We start from the raw sequence: 25,577 nt of genomic DNA, 5'->3' as shown, positions 1-25,577 counted from the left end.
AAGTTGCTGCTTTACCAATTGAGGAACACCCAAGTGAAATTACATGTAATTCCATCAATTCCTTTAATTCTAAGCAGCTAATTAGCTAAGCTAACACCTGCAGAAATTAACTCACCTGACTTTGTTAGGATGGATCGACTTTCCACACAGTCTTGTTTAGAAGCTTTTTTTCACCAGCCTGGTAAAACACTGATCAGTCTGACGACTCTACTTGACTAGTAACGTGACAATACTAGTTGTTTATTTGACTTTTTACTTCACAAACAGCTTGTAACAAACAAACAGCGTGTTTGCTGGTGTGTGACCGAAAGGGGGAGGGGAGAGCGGAACAATTTGAGGACTTAAGGGGGTATTAGCATGCATAAAGTGAGTGTGAAATCGAGTGGCAAAGTGAGTTTAACATTGTTTAATGCAATCAGATAGGACTTTTCTGTTTGGATGTATGGGCTATCAAGGCCAGAAAGTCGTTTTTTGACACTCAGTAGGCATTCCTGCATAACTTCCAGCCCCAGGTATAATGATGTCACTCACGCGCATACTCTCTATAGCCCGCACCTCCCTCGCAGAAAGCAGATCCTGCCAAACACTCTCCCCTCTGTGATCAAAAAGTTACTACAGGGGTTCCACCAAATCTTGGTGTGAGTGAAAGGATATATTTTTCACAATAACCATTGAATCCCGAGCTAGCATCCCTATTACGAGGAACTTTAGCCCAAAATAGCCGATCTACAAGCTCACCCTGTAGTGGTGCAAGTTCACTGGCCCTCATAAAATAAGACACTGCTTAGCTTTAATTATGCAGCCAATAAATGACATTTATGTACAGTAGGCTACAGTACATTCTACCGTAACTCAAATCACATTATTAAATATTTGCTTCCACCCCAAAACAATAACAAAATAATTGAAAGATCCTAAATGTCTATGAAACAAGATCTGAAAATGTATTTTATGTTTACTAAAGAACTAGAGACATCGGGAGACACGTTACTGAATAAACACATTTTCAACATTTTGTATAACATTTCCCGGGTCTGGGATAGACATCAAACAATACAGCATCATGTTTTGGACATAGAGCTAAAACAAGGACCCACAGTCTCAAATAAAGTGGTGTGTTATAATTTAGCTATTGAAAAATAACAGATCTACAAGCTCATCTACGAGCTTGTAGGCCCAATTAAGGGAGAGGAACATATAGGAACATATAGGTTCCGAACCTCCGAGCCAAAAGTGTTTGCTCAATTAGCTCTGTGACAAACGTAATAATTGCTGACACCATCCACTTCAGTGATGCTCCATTCTAGTCTTTCTGTAGGACTAAATAGCAACATATGATTATTTTACATGACTTGTGTTACATGAAACAACTATACATTTAGGAATTACGTTAAAGTTTGCATGAGCTTATAATATTGTGATCAGACATGCGTAAGTCACTTCCTCTCTTCATTGGCGTCATAGTTCTGTAGGGAAAAAGACAACAGAACATTGGTGTATTAGTTTACATGGATTAATGGTCTTAATTATACATGGACCATAGAGAGTCCTATTCTGGGTCATGGCATAATAGACAAACATTCTCTGTAAATAGCATTTTAAACTAATAAAGAAATGGTAGAAAGCAGCATCCAAAGATACTGGCTCATCAACCCTGTGACACTGATCTGAGTAGGTTATTCAATAAACCATAGTTCAAGTTCAAAAGACATTTTCCTTGGCTCAGCAAGGATTACTAAAACAAGAGCATATAGAGTTCAACTTGGATTAGATGTCTTGTTAAGTGGTTCAACCACTTCCTTACGCAGCTTTGTGTGTCTGTGGGTGGCTGGCTGGCTGGCCGTGTCCGTCCCTGGCTGGGTCTGAGCACGAAAATAGCTTGTGAATGCAATTTGTTTTTGTTCGCAGATGACTCGGCTCTCCTGGTCTCGGACAAATTACAGGTTGAAAAAACCCTTAGCTCTGAACTCGGTCAAATCTGCACCTGGCTTCTGATTTCAAACTATCATTACACTTAGAGGGTAGAACTGAATTCATTCTCTTTGGGTCCAGACACTGACAAAGGCTGTTAGCCCAAACGTTTGTCCTGATGTATGTTGATTTAAGCTGGTAACGCACCATAACACGTTTATATGATGTTTTTGCATATAGTATTGTATATTATTGTTTGTCTGTTAAATGTTTTGATGAATTGAATACACAGGACCCAATGGAAACAAGCCATGGTGCTTTCTTGGGTTTAATCCTTTTTGCATCCCTTCAAAGTCAAAAGTCAAAGTCGTACTATTTGTCACACACGTTACCGCAGTGAAATTTGTTCTCTGCATTTGACCCATCTCTTGGAGCGGTGAGCCGCAGCCAAGGAGCGGTGAGCTGCAGCCGTGCCTCGCTCGGGAATCATTTGATTTGACCCCCCCAATCCAACCCATTGATACTGAGTGTCAAGCAAGGAGGCATTGGGTCCCATTTCTACAGTCTTTGGTATGACCCGGCCGGGGATCGAACCCCGACCTCCCAGTTTCAGGGCAGACACTCTAACCACAAGGCCACTGATCCCTTGTATGATCCCTGTGCTTATTTTTCTTTTGCAAACTGCTAATGAAGTATTCAACCAATCAATCAATGTGTTCATTGGTGTGCTTGTAGACAAACGGGAAGAAGGGCGCACACGGGTATTGGTGACGTGCTAATGGTCTTGGGCGGTAAACATAGAAAAATAAGAAAAAGGCTGCACACGCATAGCCACGGTGCTAGATATTTATTGAAAAGAAACCAACGTTTCGACCTGTGAGGTCTTGTTGTTCAGGGAAAGGGAATTTCCCTGAAGAAGACCTTACAGGTCGACATGATTATTTATTGTCATTGGCGTGCTTACCTCGTGCCCTCTGCCTCCTCTGTTGAATCTGGCAGTTCTGTATTCCTAGTCTCAGGCAGCATGAAGACCAGTGCCCCACTGGTCAGTGCCAGGCTACCAAAGACAACGGTAGGTATGGACCAGTGGAACATCGCCAGCAGGTTGAGCAACGGAGACAGCAGGCCGGCTATTCTGGTTCCAATAGCTCCCAGGCCTGTGGCCGTTTGTCTGAACAAACAGAGCAGGAGATTATATTATAGAACTCACATGAGCGAGTTTATAAAAGCAGTTTGAAACAGAAAGGGTGTTTTTGTATTTAACCTCAATATAGTCTTAATGCCATACGTTTGGGCCTCGAACGTATGGTATTAATTAAGAGGGACCTTTAAAAAATATATATTTTCTTTACCAAAGAAAAGAAGGGACTTTAGGATAACGTTCTTTAAGAATGTTACAGTAGGTCCTATAAGGCATTAAAGATATGAATTTTGAAGGGGAAGATTAACTGACATACTGCAATTATATTCATGGACCAACGCTCTCAGATATTGGCAATTCCTATTTTTGTCAAAAGGGGGGCATTATTATTCTGGGAGGGAAACTATAATTGTGCGGCTAGCCATGAATAAATGCAAATGAAGACTGGAAAGTTTACATAAGATTATAAGAAGATGCAATAAAAAGAATGCATGCGATGAAGTATGAGGACAAACCGAACAGATGTTGGAAAGAGCTCCTGAACATAGACGTTACATATGGACCCTGCCCAGTTCATCAGAAACCTTCCTATGACCGCTAATGACGTAACAGCAACAGCATTATCTGAAAGAGAAGCGCAGGACAACTTTAAAATTCACAGCGGTGATTATTATAATTTTTTTAAATATACTTTTGAGGCTTTTCTGCCTTTATTGATAGCACACAGTAAAGAGAGTGACAGGGTTACATACCACGAGGGTCAACTGGCTTGGGAATCAAATCTGTGACTCATTGTCAGGCTGCATTAAAGCCTATTTATGTGGTATTATGTGTGCCTAAACGCTGCCCATTTTCCATGAAGTAGTGGTTCTCCCCAAGGTTCCTTGACATGAAAATGTTTAAGAGCCATTCATTTAACCTGTCTTACCTTGAGGGACAGTTAGAAGGAGGATGCAAGATAGTCCACCAATTCCCATTGTTCCCATTAGGGAGAGTTTCCTCCCTAAAACCTCCAGTAGCCATATGCAGAGTATATGAGCGGGCACCTCAGAGAGTCCAAACACCAGCTGTGTTAAGAAGATGTCCAAGCCCAGGTTGGCCATATTGAATGAGAGGCAGTAGTAGGCTAGGTTCAGTGAAAACCTTTTCAACAGGGGGGGAGAAATAGGAAAATCATTTCCTTGCAATCTCTCTTGAACCCCAGAATCCATATTCATGGGGGATACATACATAAAATAAAATACATTGGCTATTTTTGGTTTGTTTAACATGTTTGACATAGCAGATCACAACATGTCTTTAGTTGCAAATTGGCTATTTTTTTTAAATTGAGTGAATGGTTCATATTATAATACCCTATTGTGCTGAATATAAGATATGTTTTTTTCCAATAGAAATATCCTAAATCAATTCATGTCAAGGACCCCCAAATTGATACCAATTAGCCCGCGGACCCCCATTTGAAAAGATATTCCAGAAGAGAAGATTTTATTTGAATGTATTGTAAAGGTTTTTCATTGTAATTTGACCCCAGGAAGAATAGTCTCTGCTGAGGCAGTGACTGATGGGGATCTAAAATAAACAATAAACATTCAATGTTTTTTTCCCCCCACAAATGAGTCTTGAAAAATGGGGGTCATCTTATAATCAGAGTCGTCTTGTATTCGGCACAATACGGTAGTTAATCATTGTTCCCAGTATTCATGTTGTAGGGCACTGAAGCTGGGGCTCTTGGGAATGTCTTACCATGCAAATGATATGGTAAGGAAATTCTTCCTGAGTATAGGAGATCGGATAAGAACTCTGATCCCTCCTTTCTCCACAGGTTTATCCTCAGTAAGCTGAAAATGTAATACAGACATAACTTCAATTACCAAAGAAAAACATTCCAAGTATTAATATGTTTCTTACTGCTATCACCGTTAAACTGAAGGAAAATACGTATTAAGACCTTAACCCTTAACATGTTTTAATCCATTTTTAGACCTCTAAAACACCTTCTAAATCCTGACCTACTGTAAAGAAATCCCCCAAAAATGTAAATGTTGCCATCTTCAAAGTTGTGAAACCGTTCAGAATGGAGAGGACAATCAGGGTGTTGAGGTGGCCCGCTTACGATCCTTTTATGAAAAAGGTTGAGCAACACTGATATAGAAACGGTTTTTCAGAAAACTGATTTATTGGCCTCAGGTCTAAATGGGTTAAAACTAATTGGGAAAAAAGAGTTTGAGATTACCATCACTACAGAGGATTCGAAGAATGGGAAAATATGTGTAAAACACAAAGTTTGTCGTCTACCAACTTAAGAATGTGGAAGAACCTAATGAGATATTTTATAACACCCAAAATTATGCTGGAGACAGTGTGGCCACAAGGGGGCGGGCCACCCTCATATATTCTGGACTTCAATACTGGCAGGATAGCCACTTCACCATACCTCAGACTTCCTTTTTATTGTCAGGAAATATCCCTGAGTTTCTAATACATTAGCAACAAGTAAGAAAGCAATCACACAACGCTGGTACCAACAGGACCCACCAACGAAAGAACTACTGAGGAACTGTATGTCATGGAAAAACTAACATTCATACTCGGACTACAAGAGGATAAGTTCTATAAAAAGTGGGAAAAGTGGGAGGAATTAAATTAATGTAACCTGAAATATAATGAAAATGAAGCCTTTTTTTCTTTTCTTTTTTTTCCTTTTGTTTTGTACTGTTGTCTTTTTTTGTCTCTCTTTTTTTTGCAGTCCTTGGTGTCCTTTGTCGCAATAAAAATGAAGTGAAAAGATCTTCTATACTGTAGCAACAACTACACACAGAGCTGTTCCCGGCTTGAAAGGTATAACGTAGTCGGGGTGTAACAATACATTTTAACAGCGATACGATACGTATCACGATACATTGGTTCTTTATGGCGATACGATACAATTCAATGATTTGAAATAGATACAGTAACTATTTAGCAAATACATTAAATATGTGTGAAACTTAATTGTGGATAGTGCAGGTTTTTTAAGGGAAGGATTTATTATTATGGATATAAATAAGTAAACAGTGATTCTCTGGCAAATACATGGACATTGTAGTGCCGCGCTACGAGCTTAACTTGTAGATCTGCTATTTGTGAAGAATCGTGAAAATGTGCCGCAAATCGTTGAATATATATTCTTTTAGAGCGAACGTTTTTAACTCAAATCTTTGCTTAATAGGAACTTCCATTTCCCAGTACCTTTTCCAGTATAGATTCAGGAACTGTACGTTTGTTGATTGCTGCTGCCCTGAGAATCAACCGTTTGACCTCCTCCGTCCTCCCTCTGTCCAGCAGCCACCTGGCCGACTCTGGAATGAACCTGGCAGAAACAAATCACAGTAGAACTTATAGGAAAGAAATGTGTAATTCAACAAACAAATACAACATTATTAAAGGTGATTTAAATACTGGTATTATGATGAATGCGAACCATATGTAAATAAGAACCAGTGCAAGCGGTGCTGCAATGGCCCACTGGGCTAATCTCCAGTCACGGATGAAGTAGATAATGCCGGCGAGGATAACCTGTCCGAACGCACCGAATAGCTGACTCACACATGATCCAAAGGATCTCTTTGTCACCCCCATCCACTCAGTGGCTACATCGGGGAACATTCACAAGAGACAGGTATAGCGAGTCCACACAACATAGACTGGCAGTTGACAAGCTTCTTTTGTTTAAAGTGGGAAATTTGGCATATAGTGTTTTTTTTTTATTGGCCTAAAATATTGTCTATATATACTATACATTCATGATTCCACTTGCTGACCGGTTGTCGGTATTGGGCAATATGTTTCATGTGATCCTACCATTAACACATCTACACGTTGTGAGTTTGTAGATCAGCTATTTGAACTATTTTAAAAGGGTTTTTTTTAATAGTAAAAAATGGCAAATTAGTTTAGGGATAAGGGTTAAGGGGTGGCGCAAGATATAGCCCCCTATATAAGGCAAATCTTCATTATGCTTTATATAGCATGTGACATGTCAAACTAGGGGGTTTTCATGATTCTGAATCCATTCCAAGCATTAGTTTTGCACACAAAACACTCCTTGGGCTAAAAACAGCCATAGCCACTTGCCCAAATGTGCCCAAATGTGCTGACCTCATTAGTTTTTTGTGCAAAATGAATGCTTGGAATGGATTCAGAATCATGAAGACCCCCTAGTTTGACATGGATTCAGAATCATGAAGACCCCCTGGTTTGACATGGATTCAGAATCATGAAGACCCCCTAGTTTGACATGGATTCAGAATCATGAAGACCCCCTAGTTTGACATGGATTCAGAATCATGAAGACCCCCTAGTTTGACATGGATTCAGAATCATGAAGACCCCCTGGTTTGACATGGATTCAGAATCATGAAGACCCCCTAGTTTGACATGGATTCAGAATCATGAAGACCCCCTAGTTTGACATGGATTCAGAATCATGAAGACCCCCTAGTTTGACATGGATTCAGAATCATGAAGACCCCCTGGTTTGACATGGATTCAGAATCATGAAAACCCCCTAGTTTGACATGTCACATGCTACTTAAAGCATAATGATGTAATGGTAGGTTCACATATAAACTCCTATAAAACAAATTGCCCAATACCGACAGCCGGTCAGCAAGTGGATTCATGAATAGACAATATTTTAGGCCAATAAAAAGAAACTATACCAAATTTCCCACACCACAAGCCTGGCTGCCGGACTATAATAACTTCAACAGAAATCAAGATGTGCACCATTTCAAAATAATATGGTACCTACAGTAGCCCTTGGAAATATATTGCTTACATGAAACATTTATTTCTGCTGCTCACGCAGTTGACTTTTTATGAGTGCAAATGACTGTGTCTGGTCAGTTGTCAAGGTTGGTTTTTTACCACATGTGCCGAGTAGATTGCGTCAGTGCAGTATGTGGCACTAAAACAAAATGTCACATGTCTGAACAACAACTGATAGCTGTGATTTCACTGTACGTCATGTTGTTGTTATACAGCTGATACTCAGTGCTGTACCTAGAACAATGTTATACAGCTGATACACAGTACTGTACCTAGAACAATGTTATACAGCTGATACACAGTACTGTACCTAGAACGATGCAGTTGACTCGGAATCCTCCATATCCGACTCCAACCATTAACTGAGATAACAGATATAGGTAGAAGTTGGGACACATCCCTGTCGTTACAGTAAACAGGAACATGAGCACCACTGGAATTTGAGTTGCTCGCCTGCGGCCAAACCTGTAACCGAAAGAGCCAGAGTTAGATTTTCCTTCCGACATGTCGTCATTGAGGGGAATAGAATCATTGTTGGAACGAGGGCACACATTATATATGCAATTTTAGCTTCACTTTCATTATTTGTAGCTGCGTATCTTGAGAAGGAGCTGCAGTGCATGTATGTGGCGCAACATTTTCAGTTAAACACAAACATTAACTGCAAAATAACAGAATATTCATTCAATCACATCCTACACTCCTCACTCCCTGACACATTAAGTACCAACCACATTAGGTACAAAGTAGATTCAATATAACCAGAAAACTTTACTAATCTTGCTACTATTTAATGTTCATGTCTTGCTTTTCTTTTCTTTTTCTCCATTGCTCTGTAAAGCACTTTGAGCTGAATTTCATGTCATGAAAGGTGCTATACAAATAAAGTTTTATTATTATTATTTATTATTACTGTAGACAGAGTTCACTTTTATGAAAAGTAACTATAGCTTAGCTACAGTACTTACATTCTAAATAGCGTGCCCAACATTGATTATGTCTGTTTGAAGTACTGTATAGTGCATATAGGCCACTTACGATTCTGCAAATGGTCCAAACAGGAGAGATCCAACAAGAATGCCAGCCATTAACCCAGTTTGTGCAATTTGCACCAAGTTAGCTTTGCCACAAACTAGGTCAAACTGTAAAAACAAAGGAAACCGGTGCCAAAGCTGCTGGTTAACGGACACTGTTGACCCACAGAAAATACATTTTCATGAGGATTATTCAAACCTTGAAAACACATAGACTTCAACCTACGTCAGTGACAATGGTGGCTTCATACATAGACCTGTTGTCGTACAGCCATCCATTCTGGCACTCTGTGGTCTCGTTCAGTCCATACTCCCTGATGGCGTCGATGTCCCAGTCCACGGGGACAAACATCTCACACCTGCTGAAGGTCCCGTCCGTCCCCTGTGGAAGGGTCAGGTTAGCCTGCTCTTCTGGGGTCAAGCTGGGATCGGCTTTGAGGATCCAGTCTGTGTTGCAGCGTCGTGCCGGGTCCGACTCGACGAAAAGCACACTGGCCAGGTGAAAGGGCAGGATGAGATTGGGAAAGCAAAGCGCGAAGAGAAGAAGTTTCTGGAATAGTCCAAAGTCACCGATGGCCCTGAGGATCTCTCCGAAATCAGCCATGTTACGCACCGTGTTGATGGTCTCATTTGAGAAGCTGAGGAGAAAAGAAGTGAGACAAAGGAACACTTTTCTGTCAATGTTTAACCCACATTTTCAGCAACAGCTGAACATTACGTCATATCAGATTAGTTTTTGAACTATAAACTATAACTATAACTATAAAGGTCTCTGTGTGTGTGTGTGTGTGTGTGTGCATGTACGTCCCCCCTGTAATCCCCGAAACTCAAGAACCGTTCGCCCCACCGACTTCAAATGCCACACGCGCGTTCCCGCACAACACAGGGGGTGCAGTGCCCGGTGTCGAGTCGGTCGGACACAGGGTTGTCCAGAACCGCCCCAAAAAGGCCTCTCTGCCTGGGGTCTGGACAGGGCCCCTGCCCAGTGTCCATATATGGAGCTGGTCTGTTCTGACATCATTCTGAAGTCTGCATAGACTCCCTATTTGGGCATGCCAGACAAATAACTCCATATATGGGCATAAAAGGGACATAATATCTGGGTGGGGCATGCGTTAGGTGCCACGACAACGGGCACTGCTGTCTGCAGAGGTTCAACGGGCACCGCTGTAGTTCTTTATAAATGGCTAAGTAAAATAGGAAACTAAAGTATACACACACACACGTAGGCTACATTATAAAAGTCTGTAAATAGTTTTCTTACTGTGGTGGAGGGGTAGCTGTAGGGGGGTCGAGCGGGATCCTTCCCTGAGAAGACAGACATTTGTTTATTGGACAGTTCTTAACAACTTGTGTGACTTTTAAATAATGATTTAAAAGTCAACACACACACACACACACACACACACACACACACACACACGCGCGCACACGCACACGCACACGCACACGCACACACACACAATGTGGTAGACTTAAAAACAAACCAGGAAAGCAAGTAAGTTACTTACCTCACTCTCCTCCTCCTCGTCTGCTATTGTTCTCATCTTAGAGAAACATCTCATTGAACTCATCTGTGAAAGCAGGAATACATCACAGTGACCTTTTTGTGCCCGTCTCTGGGTCTCTGCCCGTGTTTTAGGAGCACAGGGAGTCTAACTATAGCTAGAATCTGAGGTATCCTATGTCTGCCTCTGCCTTGACATGCAGGCTTCAGGCTAGCCCTGCTTGCCTTGTTGTTCCTTGTTCAGGTACCAAACAAATGCCCCTCCCACGGGGCACTGGGGCAGCACACCTAAACCTAACCTTAACCCATGTCTAACCAATGACTAGTATAAACTAAGTATGCACCCCTTTTGGGGTAAGCTAAAAAAAATGCAGATACATTTCAAATAAAGATTCAAGTTGCATTACATTACATTAACTAGAAAAAGTGCCCTTCCGGGCACAGGTCTCCACCAGGTTATCCACAGATCCGTGCAGTTAGAGGTAAAACACTTTTCGGCCAGTTATAGCGCCACCTTGAGGCTGAGTTGAAATTGTTCATGTGGCATTTCGTCCTCGGCCTAGTGGGAATGTGGGTGCACAATTTCAGGGAAATCACGCGATGTGTTCATGATTTGCAGCATTTTGTTTGAAACTGAGCACTCCTGTGAACTTTGGAAGCCAATCTTAACCAATCAGGATGGAGTCTGATAAATCTGAAAGACCCGTTTGGTTGAATGGCTCTAGAGAGACTGTGTACCAATTTGCGTGATGTTTGGACAAAATCTGTAGGTGTACTGTGCAAAAACTTGTTTTGCACAAAGCGGCCTCCTGGTGGCGCTATAACAGGCCGTTCTGGAAAGTTTGGGGCAGAGGTTCATGGTTGGCATCCAGGGAGTGTGTGTGCAAAATATGGCATCGACCGGGTTAACGGTGGCCGAGATTAGCTGTTCACGGACACACGGACGGACGGACGGACGGACGGACACGCGGACGGACGGAGTGCAAAACATACTCTCCCCACATGCCTTCGGCCTGGTGGAGACAATTACACTAGTACTTAATAGGAAAATTCCAATTGGTTTTGGTTCTTTTAACATTGTGCCACATCAATAATAAACAACAAAGAAATAAATGCACAAGAGAGAAGAGGCATGAAAGTCAGCAGGAGTAAGACGGAATAGTGAGTGAATGGTAGGGAGAACAGTTGGACAGTGAGAATTCAAGCAATAGAGATTGTGACCGTGAAGGAGTTTAAATACCTGAGGTCAACTATCCAAATGAATGTGGTGCGTGGGAGAGTGGTTGTTATGATTTATGCATGACCCAGTAGTGAAACACTATGTAAGCATATTATTATTATTATTATATCCCTGATATGACTACCATCCACTACTGTATCAGAGAGACTGACTGTATGTGCACAATGCTCTGTTCCTGTTCATTCTGTTCTTATCCTAGTTTCCATATCTGCTAGGCACGTCATAAGGTATATCAGACCCATGAGGGACCACTCCAGTGGTCAACCTAAATCACAACAGTGGTGAAGAAGACAGTGCCAGAAGGTGTGACAGAAGCAATAGTGAGAGGGAAGATGAATAAGAGCAGACATGTTGTACGGCTTGGAAACACTCTCCAAAAGAAAAGACAGAGCTGGAGGTGGTAGAAGTGAGGATTCTCATTAGGAGTGATATTAGGAAGGACAAGGTCAGAAATGACTATATTAGAGCAGTGCTTTTCAACCCTTTTCATATCAAGGCCCATTATTTATTCTGCATTTCAGCCACAGACGACCATTTGATGAGAATGAGATTTAGCCTTGCAGAAGCAAAACTAAAGAATATGTCCACGTTTCCATGCTGGTACCATAGTTGAGGGGGGGGGGGTCTTACAGAGTAAAAGCGGGCATATCTTCCCAGCACCCAGAGCTTCTATTTTGAAAGAAATCCAGGCACTGATTGTGTTAAACTACCTGCTCATTCCTGTGAATCCTGGCTTCTCTGTCTTGCTGTGCAGAAACAGAAATGTATCTACAATCATAAAGAGTACCAAACTGGCATGGCCATCTAGTGGACAGACCAAAAAGTGAAAGGTGAGATTGACCCTTAGTCTGTTTACTGTGTGTATGTTTATGAATGTAATATTTATGCAACTTCCAGGTGTGATTTTTGATGTATGTTGCAGAGGAAAATAGCCGATCTACAAGCTCAGCTATTTTCAATACTTTAAGTACATTTTGATGCAGATACTTTTGTACTCGAGTACATTTTCAATTCCGTACTTTTACTTGTAACGAAGTACTTCTAAATTGCAGTATTGGTACTTCTACTTAAGTAAAACAACCACTGGTAGCCGGTGGCTTCTGCATGGAGGCGTCGCCGTAGTAGGGAGAACATTAACACGGCAGGCCGTCTTTATCTCCGTCCATTTCTAGTGTATTATTAACAAGCACTGCATGTGGTCTGAGTGAAAAAGCACATTAGCTCAGACTGTCAAAGTGCTAGTGTTTATAGATCCAATATTCTCCCTGGATGCACTTCCCTGGCTGAACAAAGACAGACCATAAAAATGAAGGTCATGTTACATAATATGAATGCTGCTCTCTCTAGTGATGGACTTCCCTGCAGGTTGATGAAGAGAGATGATTTTCCCTGATGAAGGCTTAACCGCCGAAACGTTGGATGTATTTCTGTCTTACCTGCTGTCCTAATAAATATTGGCACTCTGGCTATTGGTGTGTGCGGCCACCTTCTTGTTTTTTCAAGATCTCCTCTACTGATGAAGAGAGATGAACAGTAAAGATAAATGGAAAGTTACATAACAGCGATGCCCAATGTCTCCAATCCTGAACATATAGCCGATTATGTCATTCTGACCTTGACGGTGCATGCATGACTTTAACCATTGACATTGTTGTCCCAAAGGTTAATCTCACTGCAGTGGCAGCCTGCTGATAAATCCCACCATGTTCCATGAAAATCTGCCTTGTTCTTGATTTTGACCCCGAAATAGACTGCGACCTTGACTATTAAGTACCATTTCAAAACAAAAGCTAACAATTTCTTTGGAGCAGTCTATTGATGATTCTCTCCATGTTTCTTGAAAATCCATTCATTGAATAATTTTGTTCAAAGACAGATTAGATTCACATATAAGGACCCTGAGGCTGGGTTGGCAAAAGGGCCTTTCTGTGTGGAGTTTGCATGTTCTCTGTGTGCTCCCTAGGGTAGGTACCCTTACAAAAAACATGCAGCAAATCCTGGTCTCTATACTGCCTTCCCCTGGTCAGCCTGGTGGAGGAGAAAGTAACTGGTTGGAATAACGTGATCCTTCCATGTGCTACTGTACGTCCAACCAGGGAACCCCCCCCGTCAGGTGAAAAGAAGCGTCTGGGACTCATCACGGATAGATGGAAGCATGAGGTCAGTCCATTGCTCTCCCCAGGTTGGCAGAGGGAGTGTAGCGCCCAGGATTACATTATATAATTGACACTGGGTGAAATCATGGGTTGCAAATTGCAAAAAAATAAAGTACAAGTACGATTACAATAGGCAGCCACAAATGTCAATCAGCATAACTAGATATTAGTAAAGATGTTAGAGATAAGCTTACCATGAATTTTATCAGCAGCAGGTTTGTCGGTCTAGTGGGGAGGAAAATAAGGTTAGTATATTCATCAAAAAGCACATTTGGCAGAATTGGTTATATTTGACCATTACTGTACAAAGTGTACAGTACATCTTCACAGCATAAATAACAATTACAAGGCATTCCGTTTCTGCAGGCTCATCACGGGGACTAGTCTTCCATAACAACAGACTTCTCCAAGAATTAAGGCCTTATTACAGGACACTGCTCTTATTTCGGAGGCTTTTGGCAGCAGACATTAAGTGTGCAGCTCCCCTCTGATGTCTGGCCCTCGTATATAATGGTAGCTCTGTAGGCCGTTGGATAAGAGACAGTTGATCTTTTGCAGGTTATGACATTTCATAGAAAGAGAAAGACATCTTCTCTGCTTTCTTTATCCCGACCGACAAGAACATACATGTCTTCACAGTTCACACAGTTCTGGTTCTCTCAGGAAATTTAAACTCCAAATGGTTTGTGCATACTGTACACAGTATCTCCCAATACAAACACAAATGCAACTTTTAGTTACTAGTTACTTTGTAGATTTAGATTATTATTACAAAGTATACATTAGCCTCTTAAGCCCTATATACATTTCGGTTTGAAAATAGTCGATCTACAAACTTAAAAAATGTGAGCTTGTAGATAAGGCTATTTTCAAAAGATTTTCATACATTTGAGAACTTGGAATGGAATGGGACATTCTGTATAATGAGTACTTTTACTGTTGATACTTTATCTACATTTTGACGCCAATACTTTATTACCGTACTTGTACTCATAATATTATTTCTATATTGCAGTATTGATACTTTTACAAAAAGTACTTTTTCCACCACTTCAAGTAGGTACATGTGTCTCCTGTCACAGGCCTAATGGTGTATTTTATTTTATGTTGTATATTATGTAATCTGCCTTGTAAGGATCTGGAGTGTCAGTTTGGTATTCACTTGATCATTGTTTGCAAACCGTCATGTCGGTTATTGTAATTGTTTATGTAAACTGTAAAAAGTGTCCTGTAAGTCCATATGAGCTGGGCTTCTTCAGAAGCATGACACTAAAGAATCAATCAATCAATCATGTACAGTATAGTATGAATGTGGCACGTGTATAAGCACAAACACATGTACAATAGGTGGTGTTCATCACTAAAGGGTTAGCTGTTAGGGAGAATAAAGCACTGCTGCTGAATTAGTCCAGTAAATAAAGTAAAGAATTCCTCTCAAATTGGACAAAATTGGATTATTGTGTTTCTCACCTGATTCTGACAGGACATTAGGTCTACTAGCCAGGATAAAAAAAATCTACCCTAATCTGCTCACTACTAATACCCTAAATTTGCCTTAATCCAAGATGGCCCTATTGATAACCTATTATAAAATGCAATATTTTCTAAATTTCATTATTTCATCATTATTTCATTTTCAGCCCAAGGAGTGTTTTTTTGTGCAAAACTAATGCTTGGAATGGATTCAGAATAATGAAAACCCCCTAGTTTGACACGTCACATGATACATAAAGGTGGTCAATGGTGGCATATTGGATTAAGGCAGATTTAGGGTATTTGCAGTGAGCAGATTAGGGTAATTCTTTTATCCTGGCTAGTAGACCTAATGTCCTGTCAGAATCAGGTGAGAAACAAAACTATCACATTTTGTCCAACCTCTGCCATTTAATTATTGGACTACATATCCAATACTGTATAATACTGTAATTTAGATTAGATGCACTTAGTTAAAAACAGAAGACAAATAATACATATAATCATATTGTTTATAAATCGAGAGGCTTATATAAACTCATAGATTATTGTTCTGTCACATGAGATTCTGTATAAGGGACAGGTCTCTACTGAAAGTACTCAAGAGCAGCGGTTCCCAAAGTGGGGTCCGCGGACCCCTAGGGGTACGCGACGCATAGCCAGGGGGTACCCAAGCCCCCTCAAAAAAATGAGGGGGCTTGTGAATCATGGTGTGTGTGTGATATGAAATGTCCAGTACCTCCCCAGTGCCTCCCCAAGTGCCACCCCAGTGTCTTCCCTGCAGTGTCTGCCCAGTACCTCCCCAATGTCTCCCCAGTGGCTGCAGTTTCTCCCCAGTGCCTCCCCAGTGCCTTCCCAGTGCCTCCTGCAGTGTGCCCTCAGTGCTTCCCCAGTGCCTCCCCAGTGCCTCCCCAGTGTCCCCCTGAGTGCCTCCCCAGTGTCCCCCCAGTGCCTCCCCAGTGTCCCCCTGAGTGCCTCCCCAGTGTCTCCCCAGTGTCTCCCCAGTGCCTCCCCAGTGCCTCCCCAGTGTCTCCCCAGTGCCTCCCCAGTGTCCCCCTGAGTGCCTCCCCATGCTCCCCAGTGTCTCCCCAGTGTCCCCCTGAGTGCCTCCCCATGCTCCCCAGTGTCTCCCCAGTGCCTCCCCAGTGTCTCCCCAGTGTCTCCCCAGTGCCTTCCCAGTGCCTCCCCAGTGTCCCCCTGAGTGCCTCCCCAGTGACCAGCCGAGTGCCTCCCCAGTGCCTACCCAGCGTCCCCCTGAGTGCCTCCCCATGCTCCCCAGTGTCTCCCCAGTGCCTCCCCAGTGCCTCCCCAGTGCCTTCCCAGTGCCTCCCCAGTGTCCCCTCAGTGCCTTCCCAGTGCCTCCCCAGTGTCCACTCAGTGCCTCCCCAGTGTCCCCCTGAGTGCCTCCCCAGTGTCCCCCCCGAGTGCCTCCCCAGTGCCTCCCTGAGTGCCTCCCTGAGTGCCTCCCCAGTGTCTCCCCAGTGCCTCCCCAGTGCCTCCCCAGTGCCTGCCCAGTGTCCCCCCAGTGTCTCCAATAGCAATACAAGAGCAATAATACAAATCAATCTTAATTTATTAATCTTATTCATTAATTATTGAATCAAATTAATTAATTAATCAAAATGTTCGACGCAAGAAGGCCCCAGTGCGGCCTGCGCCCAGCACCATGCCAAAGCTTTTTCCTGCAGGAAACACTGCTTGTGGTTGTAAATATATTGTTATCTGTGTTGCGAGGATGAGGGGGTACCTGGAAAAATAGCTACCCCAAAAGGGGTACCTGGTCCAAAAAAGTTTGGGAACCCCTGCTCAAGAGTAACAAAGCATGTTTTCTTGAACCGAGAAACATCATGTAATTTGTTCCTTCCATCAAAGTGTGATCATGACTTCCAATTAAGGCAAGACTTAAGGCAAGAAAAATAATAATCCTTATCATAGACGTCTGTTACAGTTAAATTAACAATGATGCCTCCTGCAACTGAAAAAACAGTGCAAGTTAAATTTACCCAAGATTGCAATAAAACTATTACATACCGTTTACATGTGATCTTTTTAAATCTCTGGTCTAATTTTGAAATGAATCATAAACTATTCTATTGTAGATTTGTCTGTAGGCTATATAACCGTCTTCTAACTTTTGTTTAAAATTAGAAAACTACCAATCAACCAAGTTGCTGTGGCAACAACATCCCTGGTGATATTATATTAAATGTTTTGAAAAGTAACAGAATGTTTACCTGTGTAAAAGGTTACCTCTCTGTAGTGGAATGACCTTCCAGAGCACGTGAGGATATCCAAGGCTATTTCCAACAATACAGACAAGGTCGACTGGAGCTATAGAGCAGGTTCAATACAGTGAATTTATTAAATCCCTTCAAAGGATACAAAGTTTACGCATAGCCGTCCGAGATCAGGCAAGGGTCGAAAAACCAAGAAAACAAGTCCAAGCCGGCAAAATAATCCAAAGGGGGGCGTACTGTAGATATATCCAAGAATCCAGATACAAAAGATCAAGGCACACCAAAAGTCAGGCTGACAGAACAGGTCTCTGAGAAAAGGACTCGGGTACTACTGCAGATAAATGGACTCAGGTACTACTGCAGATAAATGGAACAGAATAATCAACCTGAAATCTGAAACAGAATACAGAGAACATGGACAGGGGCTATAATCTAATACAAGGTAACACTGCTTAGAATCTGGCAGTGTATCAACAATATACTTTACTGTAGCGTACAATCTTATCGTGTCCTGTTTTCCAGAGAATCAACTGGTAGATACAGTAAGTAAAATCCATATACGGTACTTGGCTGGTTCTCTTCCAGAGCATAATGTACGGTATGTTGTTGCTGTGAACGTTTGAATGTGAACACACAACAGCCAGACTGAATAGATCACCCTCAATAAGAGCATTGGTAGGTAATCATTTAGACTAGAGTTTGGTAGAGGTTATACTATTGAGGTTGGACACGTGTGGGGTACCGTTCATCACAGAGGTGATGTTTCTGTGGAGAAAGGGGAGAAAAACATACATTAGTTAATGGAAATGTTCTGGGCCGCAACTAGTGACTATTTTCTTAGCGATTAATCTATTTGTTACTTTTTACATGGCTTACACGGAACCCCATGTGGAGTTCCCATATCATATACCCATATGATTTGGACATAAAGGGACACAGACAGACAGTCAGACAGAACTTAGTTACGCCTTATTTTATACTGTGTATAAATTGTGTTGTTTTCTCACAAAAAATAAATATTACAATAGCTTATCTGCAAGCTTTCCCCCCACAAAATGTATTTTTTGTAATATAATCTGTGAAAGGTAATTAAATTATTTTTAATTAACTGTTGCACACCTATCTATACTTTCCCCACATACAATGTCATTCTAACAATCTGGTAGCTCACTCACTGTAAAAGAGCATGTAGATCTGCTATTTTCAGCATGCAACCAAGTGTAAAATGACTTGTACTGGATCTATTGTCCACTAGTCCCTTCCTAACTAGTCTAGTTTTTAGCTGTTGACGAAATTGTCAATACATTTAGTCTTAGTTTTAGTCATCATAGCTTAGTTTTAATTTAGTTTCCATTTAGGTATCTTAGTGAAAAAAGGTAGTCGACGAACATTTTTCGTCTTGGTTTTAGTCGACAAAAACAACACTGTATATACAGTACACACCTCTTGCCCACAGGCTCATCAGTGGAGTCGGGCAGCTCCGTTCTTCTGGTCTCAGGAAGCAGGAATGCGACCGCCCCGCTGATTAATGCGAGGCTACCGAAGACGGAGGTGGGCACGGCCCAGTGGTACAGGGCCAGCAGGTTCAGCGAAGGAGACAGCAACCCTGCAATCCTGTAGCCTATGGAAGCCAAGGCAACCGCTGTCTGCCTGGATGGGTGAATGAAATGTATAGAGTAGACGGGGAACGTTTCAGCGAAAATGTGTGTTGTGTATGTATTTATTTTATCATATTCTTCAAAAAGAAAAAAAACATAACTTGTGTTGTACCTGAGAGAAGTAGGAAACAGCTCCTGAGAATAGAGCATGGATACGGAACCAGCCCAGCTCATGAAGAACCTTCCCACAGTGGCAAGAGCTGTGATAGTAATGGCACTATCTGGAACAACATAATAGTCCAATGAGAGCTGTGATAGTAATAGCACTATCTGAAACAAAATAATAGTCCAATGAGAGCTGTGATAGTAATAGCACTATCTGAAACAAAATAATAGTCCAATGAGAGCTGTGATAGTAACAACATTATCTGAAACAAAATCATAGTCCAATGTGGCACATGAAATTATGATTATCCTCATTATGCATGCATTTGGTGTAGAATGAAAACAGGAGGAGGGGACCTAGTTTTTCCCTCAATTAATAGCTCATGGGCACAATTTGTCTCTACTGTCTATCTATAAATTCACCATGTACAACACACAGGGAATTCAGTGCCCGGTGTCGAGTCCGTCGGATAGCCGGTTGTCCAGAACCATCACAAAAGCCTCTGCCCGGGCTCTGGACCTGATCACCCCTATATCTCCATATATGGAGCTGGCCTGTTCTGACATCACAATAACGTTCTGACATCTGCATAGACTCCATATTTGGGCCTTGCCTAACAAATAACTCCATATACGGAGTATGGAGAATAAATGAATACAGGCTGGGAAGCGGGAATGCACCTTGGGGGAAAGCCAGGGCTAGGAGACAGAAGAAACCTCCGGTGAGGAGGGTGGACGTCAGTGAGATCCTCCTCCCAAACACCTCCAGGAACCAGATGCAGAGGAGTTGTGCCGGGATCTCAGTGACCCCGAACAGGAACTGCACCACAAAGATGTTCAGCCCCAACTTGCCCACATTTAGAGAAAGGCAGAAGTAGCCTAAGGACAGTGAAGCCCTTCGTAACACAGACACGCACACACGTGCACACACACACACACACACACACGCGCGAGCGCGCGCGCGCGCACACACACACACACACACACACACACACACACACACACACGCACACAATTAGAAATGGTCAGCGATAACTGTAGTACTTTCCATAAAATGCACTTTTAAACTAAATTAGACTTACCATACAAAAGATATAATTACGAATCTTTTTATCAGGACTGGTGATGTAAAGAGCAATTTGATTCCTCCGGCTCCGGTTTGTTTTTTCGGTTCCTCGGTAACCTGAAGGACAGAAGTGCATCACAATCGTGATCAAGTATTCTGTCACATTTTCAGGGCACTGTGCAGGAGGATGCTAAACGCACAGAAATCTTCTAAATCCTCCAGTTTTCTGAATTAAATATTTTCACGATTTTTCAAAAATAGCAGACCTACAAGCTCGTAGCGCGCTATGAGCTTGTAGATCTGCTATTTTTCAATAGCTAAATTATAACAATGTTTAAAACACCAAAAGGGGTTCCCGCCCCAAAATGGGTTAAGTCTTAAAAAGACAAAAGAGTGGCAGCACACACTGATAGCCAAAGTGCCGATTATTTATTTGGATGCAGAGTAGAGTAGAAAGCAACGTTTCGGGCAGGTACAACTGCCTTCTTCAGGGTATTTTCAGGGCACACCAGATGTTAGAAGAAGAGGTTTAGGGGCTGTGAGACTGACGTATGTACCTCTGCCAGGACTGGGTCTCTGGAACTGGGGTTCCAATGATCGGTTTAGGGCTCTGAGACTGACGTATGTACCTCTGCCAGGAGGGTCTCTGGAACTGGGGTTCCATTGATCGGTTTAGGGCTCTGAGACTGACGTATGTACCTCTGCCAGGAGGATCTCTGGAACTGGGGTTCCATTGATCGCTGCCACTTTGAGCAACAACGCCTTAGATTCAGCCCTTCTGCCTTGTGAAAGCAACCATCTCGCAGACTCTGGAATAAACCTAGAGATATAATAATAATAATATGCAATCATATACTTGAATTTGTCAAGAACTGAGACACTGATAATGTTTATTTACACATTTGTAAGAGCCCTACGACAAATATGTTTTAAAGGAGGACACCACATTTAGCCAGACTAATAAAAAAAAGAAATAAATTGGTTTCCAGACTACTACAGTAAGTGCTGTAATCTGTAATGCTGTGTATTTTAATCTGTAAATAAATAATATCATAAATAAATAAAGTAGTCCCGATTTTGAGGACAGATTTGGAACATTGTAATTCTTACTTCTAATTCATGGATCTCAAAACCAATACATTCGAAACGCTTTTGGAGCACAATGGAAAACAAGAGAAACATACATGCTCCTTTTCCACCGGTTGGTTCCCATTGGGAACCGGTGCAGTTCTTTTTGGTTCTTAGTCCATGAGCCAGAGCTCCAAAATTGGAACGTATAAAAGCATAAAAACCATACCTATATTAGATTGTTATCAAAATGAAACTTCTCCAATTGAGTACTTACACGAAGACAATGATTTATTGTATTACAAATTTTACATTTTTAAATATGAAAATGAGGCATTATGTAGGAAAATATGCAAAATAATCGAAAATATGAAAAGCCCTTCCACTACTGTGGAAGGGTCATCATGTATTCATTTACAATTTAATATAGGTCTAGTTTTTCCCACCAATTTTGGAGTTTTGGCTCATGGACTAAGAACCAAAAAGAACTGAACCGGTTCCCACTGGGAACCAACCGGTGGAAAAGGGGTCACAGAGTATACCGTACCATATATACATGAACACGATGGCCAGCGGTCCAGCCATAGCGTACTGGACCATCCTCCAGTCACGGATAGCGTAGACTAATCCAGACATGATACATTGACCCACCGCCGCACACATCTGGCTCAAACAGGAGGCCAGTGACCTTCTGCTGACCCCAATCCACTCTGTCGCTGTCAGAATACAGTAGCAGAAACAGAATTAGGTTAATTTGCCATGCAAGCATATTATTTTGTTATATAAACATTAAACAATATACAGTACTAGTAATACACTATGAACTAACAGTTACAGTACACACATCCAAATGCTGTGTTGAATAACAAGAATAAGCATCTAAGAAGATTAAGAAGAGAAGGGTAACAAAATATTTGTAAGATGACTCTGGATTCGGCCAGTAGAACAGAAGTAGATATCATAGTGGAGATATACCTAATACCGGGGCATTAACTCGATATCCTGCTGCCGCAGCTCCGACTATGAACTGGCACGTCATGTAGGTGTAAAGATCCGGAGACAAACCAGCCGTTATTGTGAAAATGAGAAAAAGAGCGACTGGTATCTGAGTGGCTCTCCGGCGACCATACCTAGGATTTAGACGGTACAGGAAAATATTAATGAACTTGATAATAGTATAAAGCAATACATGGTGTCAGAATCAGAATCAGATCAGGAGCATGTTTTGAGGAATTTGTTTCGGTAGTACGGTGTATGAGTGACAACCGATATACCTAGTTGTGCGCCAGTGTCTGGTACTGAAAATAGCAGATCTACAAGCTGACAATGCATCGCATGCGTGTAGCTAGTGTCTGTGAGACAGGGGGCTCCATTTTCGTCACCATAGCACCCCTTATCCCTAAACTTCTTTGCCTTTTTTACTATTTTGAATAACATTTTTGAATAGTTCAACTAGACAATCTACATTGACATGCTGTGAGCTTGTAGACTGGCCATTTTAACTATTCAAAAATGTTTTGCAAAATAGTAAAAAAAGGCAAAGAAGTTTAGGGATAAGGGGTTTAGCGGTCACGAAAATGGAGCCCAGGATGCGCAACTAAGTATAGATCAGTCCTGATGCTTAATAATTAGGTAAAGAAGCACTTACGATTCAGCAACTGGCCCAAAAATGAATGTGCCAGCAAGTAAACCAGCCATGAAGACGGTTTGTGCTACTTCAGCCAGATTTGACCTGCTACAAACCAGATCAAACTGCAAAACAAACGTTGTTGATGTGGGCATGACATGTCAGCAACATCAGTACCACCAAATGTACTTACAGTATAAACCTACATCAGTGACAATGGTGGCTTCATACATAGACCTGTCATACACCCATCCATTCTGGCACTCTGTGGTCTCGTTCAGTCCATCGTCCCTGATGGCGTCGATGTCCCAGTCCACGGGGACAAACATCTCACACCTGCTGAAGGTCCCGTCCGTCCCCCGTGGAAGGGTCAGGTTAGCCTGCTCCTCTGGGGTCAAGCTGGGATCGGCTTTGAGGATCCAGTCTGTGTTGCAGCGTCGGACCGGGTCCGACTGGAGGAACAGGAGGTTGGTGAAGGTCATGGGCAGTAAGACACACGGCGTGCAGAGGCCCAGCAGAAGCAGCTTCTGGAACAAGCCAAAGTCCCCGACGGCACTCAGGATGTCACCAAAATCAACCATTTTCACACTGCGGACCATTTGGTAACGGACGAAATACTGAAGGACATCACCGCCACAGATATTTAACCATCAGACTATTCAGTAACTTTTGTGAATAATTCACTTTGGTCATTGTAAGAGCCACTGTCATGTCATGATGACCTTAATTGCTTGATTGTGCCTATTCTATGCGGCAGTGTTTGATCTCATGATAATTAGTGCAGCAGAGTATAGGCCTACTCTTTTTACTGCCTTGCTTAGATTGGTCAGTTCTTGATTGAATGTTTGTGATTGGTGCTCTTTTTCTTTGATGTCTAAATTACTCTCGTGTCCTGTTTGAGATTGTCAGAAGCTGTGAAGTTACCACACACCATGTAACCATACTAAGACATTTATCACACCATGTAACCATACTAAGACATTTATCACACCATGTAACCATACTAAGACATTTATCACACCATGTAACCATACTAAGACATTTATCACACCATGTAACCATACTAAGACATTTATCACACCATGTAACCATACTAAGACATTTTGCACCGCCTGTATTTTTTGCCTTTACATCACGTAAAGTGTTACAACGGATACCACGTGCGTCAGATTATTTGTGCTCACAGCTTTTGAAGGTAATATATTTTGAAAAGTGAACAGAAATATACGTCTCTATAGTCATAATATGCAACTTTTGTGTGGGTAAATGCAAAGAAACAAGACTGCATGCTGCATGGGTCAAAACCCAGTTGGATTGGACCTTGTGCGGAGCAATGTGAGACATTGTGGCCCATGTGTCAGTCAGTGCCACTGTGTTCACCAGCAATTGTAGTGCATCTGTTGCAATACCAATAGTAATATGTACTAAGTAGCAGAGCATCAGAGTTATGGTTAAGCTACATTTGATTAAAAAACGACACGCTAGAAACATGAGGATTAGTAATAAATCCTCATTTATTTGGGGCATTTGAACAGTCATATAGACCATACGATTTGGGATATGTATGCGCTAGCAAGATTAGACCACAGAATATTTCCAATTCATTATCACAAATTGCATTGACCTGCACAGTACAAAAACAACGTATTACACCAGAGAACATTACATTATTTATAGCCATGATATGACCACCGACTAGTGTATCTGAGAGAGACCGACTGTATGTACAAATATATACCTGTTCATACGGTATATATTTCTCCGTCTAATAACCCCTTTTGGTGTTAGCATTACGTTATGCTTTAGAAGAACCACTGACATAGAAACATAGCTTTTTCAGAAAACTGTCAGGATGTAGAAGACATTTTTAGAATCTGATCTCAGGTAAAAAATGGGATAAACTAGAAGCATATGTGCAATGTGGCCTGGTGTTGACATGTTCTCTGTGCGTGCACCTCAGCTGATACTCACCCCTTTGGTTTGGATGGACTGGTGACTCATGGAGGACGACTGGGATGGACTGGTGTCTCATGGAGGACCACTATATGGACTGGTGACTCATGGACCACTCAGGACTGGTGACTCATGGACCACTCAGATGTACTGGTGACTCATGGAGGACCACTCGGATGGACTGGTGACTCATGGTGACCACTCAGATGGACTGGTGACTCATGGTGACCACTCAGATGGACTGGTGACTCATGGAGGAAGACTCGGATGGACTGGTGACTCATGGTGACCACTCAGATGGACTGGTGACTCATGGAGGAAGACTCGGATGGACTGGTGACTCATGGTGACCACTCAGATGGACTGGTGTCTCATGGAGGACCACTAGATGGACTGGTGACTCATGGTGACCACTCAGATGGACTGGTGACTCATGGAGGAAGACTCGGATGGACTGGTGACTCATGGACCACTCAGATGGACTGGTGACTCATGGTGACCACTCAGATGGACTGGTGTCTCATGGAGGACCACTAGATGGACTGGTGACTCATGGTGACCACTCAGATGGACTGGTGACTCATGGAGG

General features: G+C 42.1%; 2 protein-coding genes across 3 annotated transcripts; both read right to left on the bottom strand.

Annotated features, from left to right (window-relative positions):
• Nucleotides 1-553: 553 nt before the first annotated feature.
• slc22a13a (solute carrier family 22 member 13a) lies at nt 554-10,534 on the bottom strand. 2 transcript variants are annotated; one of them, XM_083782885.1, is made up of 12 exons: nt 10,410-10,534; nt 10,163-10,206; nt 9,125-9,536; nt 8,903-9,006; nt 8,175-8,329; nt 6,516-6,684; nt 6,284-6,404; nt 4,799-4,893; nt 3,981-4,195; nt 3,568-3,676; nt 2,876-3,082; nt 554-1,466 (listed from the first exon to the last, which is right to left on the bottom strand). In XM_083782885.1, exons 1-12 carry the CDS (start codon nt 10,470-10,472, stop codon nt 1,391-1,393), a joined length of 1,770 nt encoding a protein of 589 aa, XP_083639011.1. In that variant the 5' UTR covers nt 10,473-10,534; the 3' UTR covers nt 554-1,390. The 2 variants fall into 2 exon arrangements, with proteins under 2 accessions (XP_083639011.1, XP_083639012.1); XM_083782886.1 differs by lacking the exons at nt 6,516-6,684; nt 8,903-9,006.
• Nucleotides 10,535-17,956: 7,422 nt separating this feature from the next.
• On the bottom strand, nt 17,957-23,616 carry LOC310870371 (solute carrier family 22 member 13-like; the record flags this gene model as incomplete). Its single annotated transcript, XM_083781560.1, has 10 exons — nt 17,957-18,276; nt 18,955-19,161; nt 19,282-19,390; nt 19,956-20,170; nt 20,357-20,457; nt 21,040-21,160; nt 21,956-22,124; nt 22,384-22,538; nt 23,057-23,160; nt 23,242-23,616. The coding sequence occupies 10 exons, from the start codon at nt 23,614-23,616 to the stop codon at nt 18,204-18,206; spliced, it is 1,629 nt and encodes a 542-aa protein (XP_083637686.1). The 3' UTR covers nt 17,957-18,203.
• Nucleotides 23,617-25,577: the final 1,961 nt, after the last annotated feature.

The sequence above is a fragment of the Protomyctophum parallelum genome, assembly GCF_964188405.1.
Source record: "Protomyctophum parallelum genome assembly, chromosome: 14".
Lineage (NCBI taxonomy): Eukaryota > Metazoa > Chordata > Actinopteri > Myctophiformes > Myctophidae > Protomyctophum > Protomyctophum parallelum.
Note: the sequence above shows the minus strand (reverse complement) of the source record. Positions and strands in the feature narration are given on the sequence as shown.

Excerpts from the sequence above, each read along its gene's own strand:
- slc22a13a (XM_083782885.1), bottom strand. The coding sequence starts at position 10,472 with ATGAGTTCAATGAGATGTTTCTCTAAGATGAGAACAATAGCAGACGAG. Across the intron at positions 8,330-8,902 it reads TTTGGACCATTTGCAGAATC|GTTTGGCCGCAGGCGAGCAA; the intron begins GTAAGTGGCCTA and ends TTTCGGTTACAG. Across the intron at positions 1,467-2,875 it reads GAGGAGGCAGAGGGCACGAG|AACTATGACGCCAATGAAGA; the intron begins GTAAGCACGCCA and ends TTTTCCCTACAG.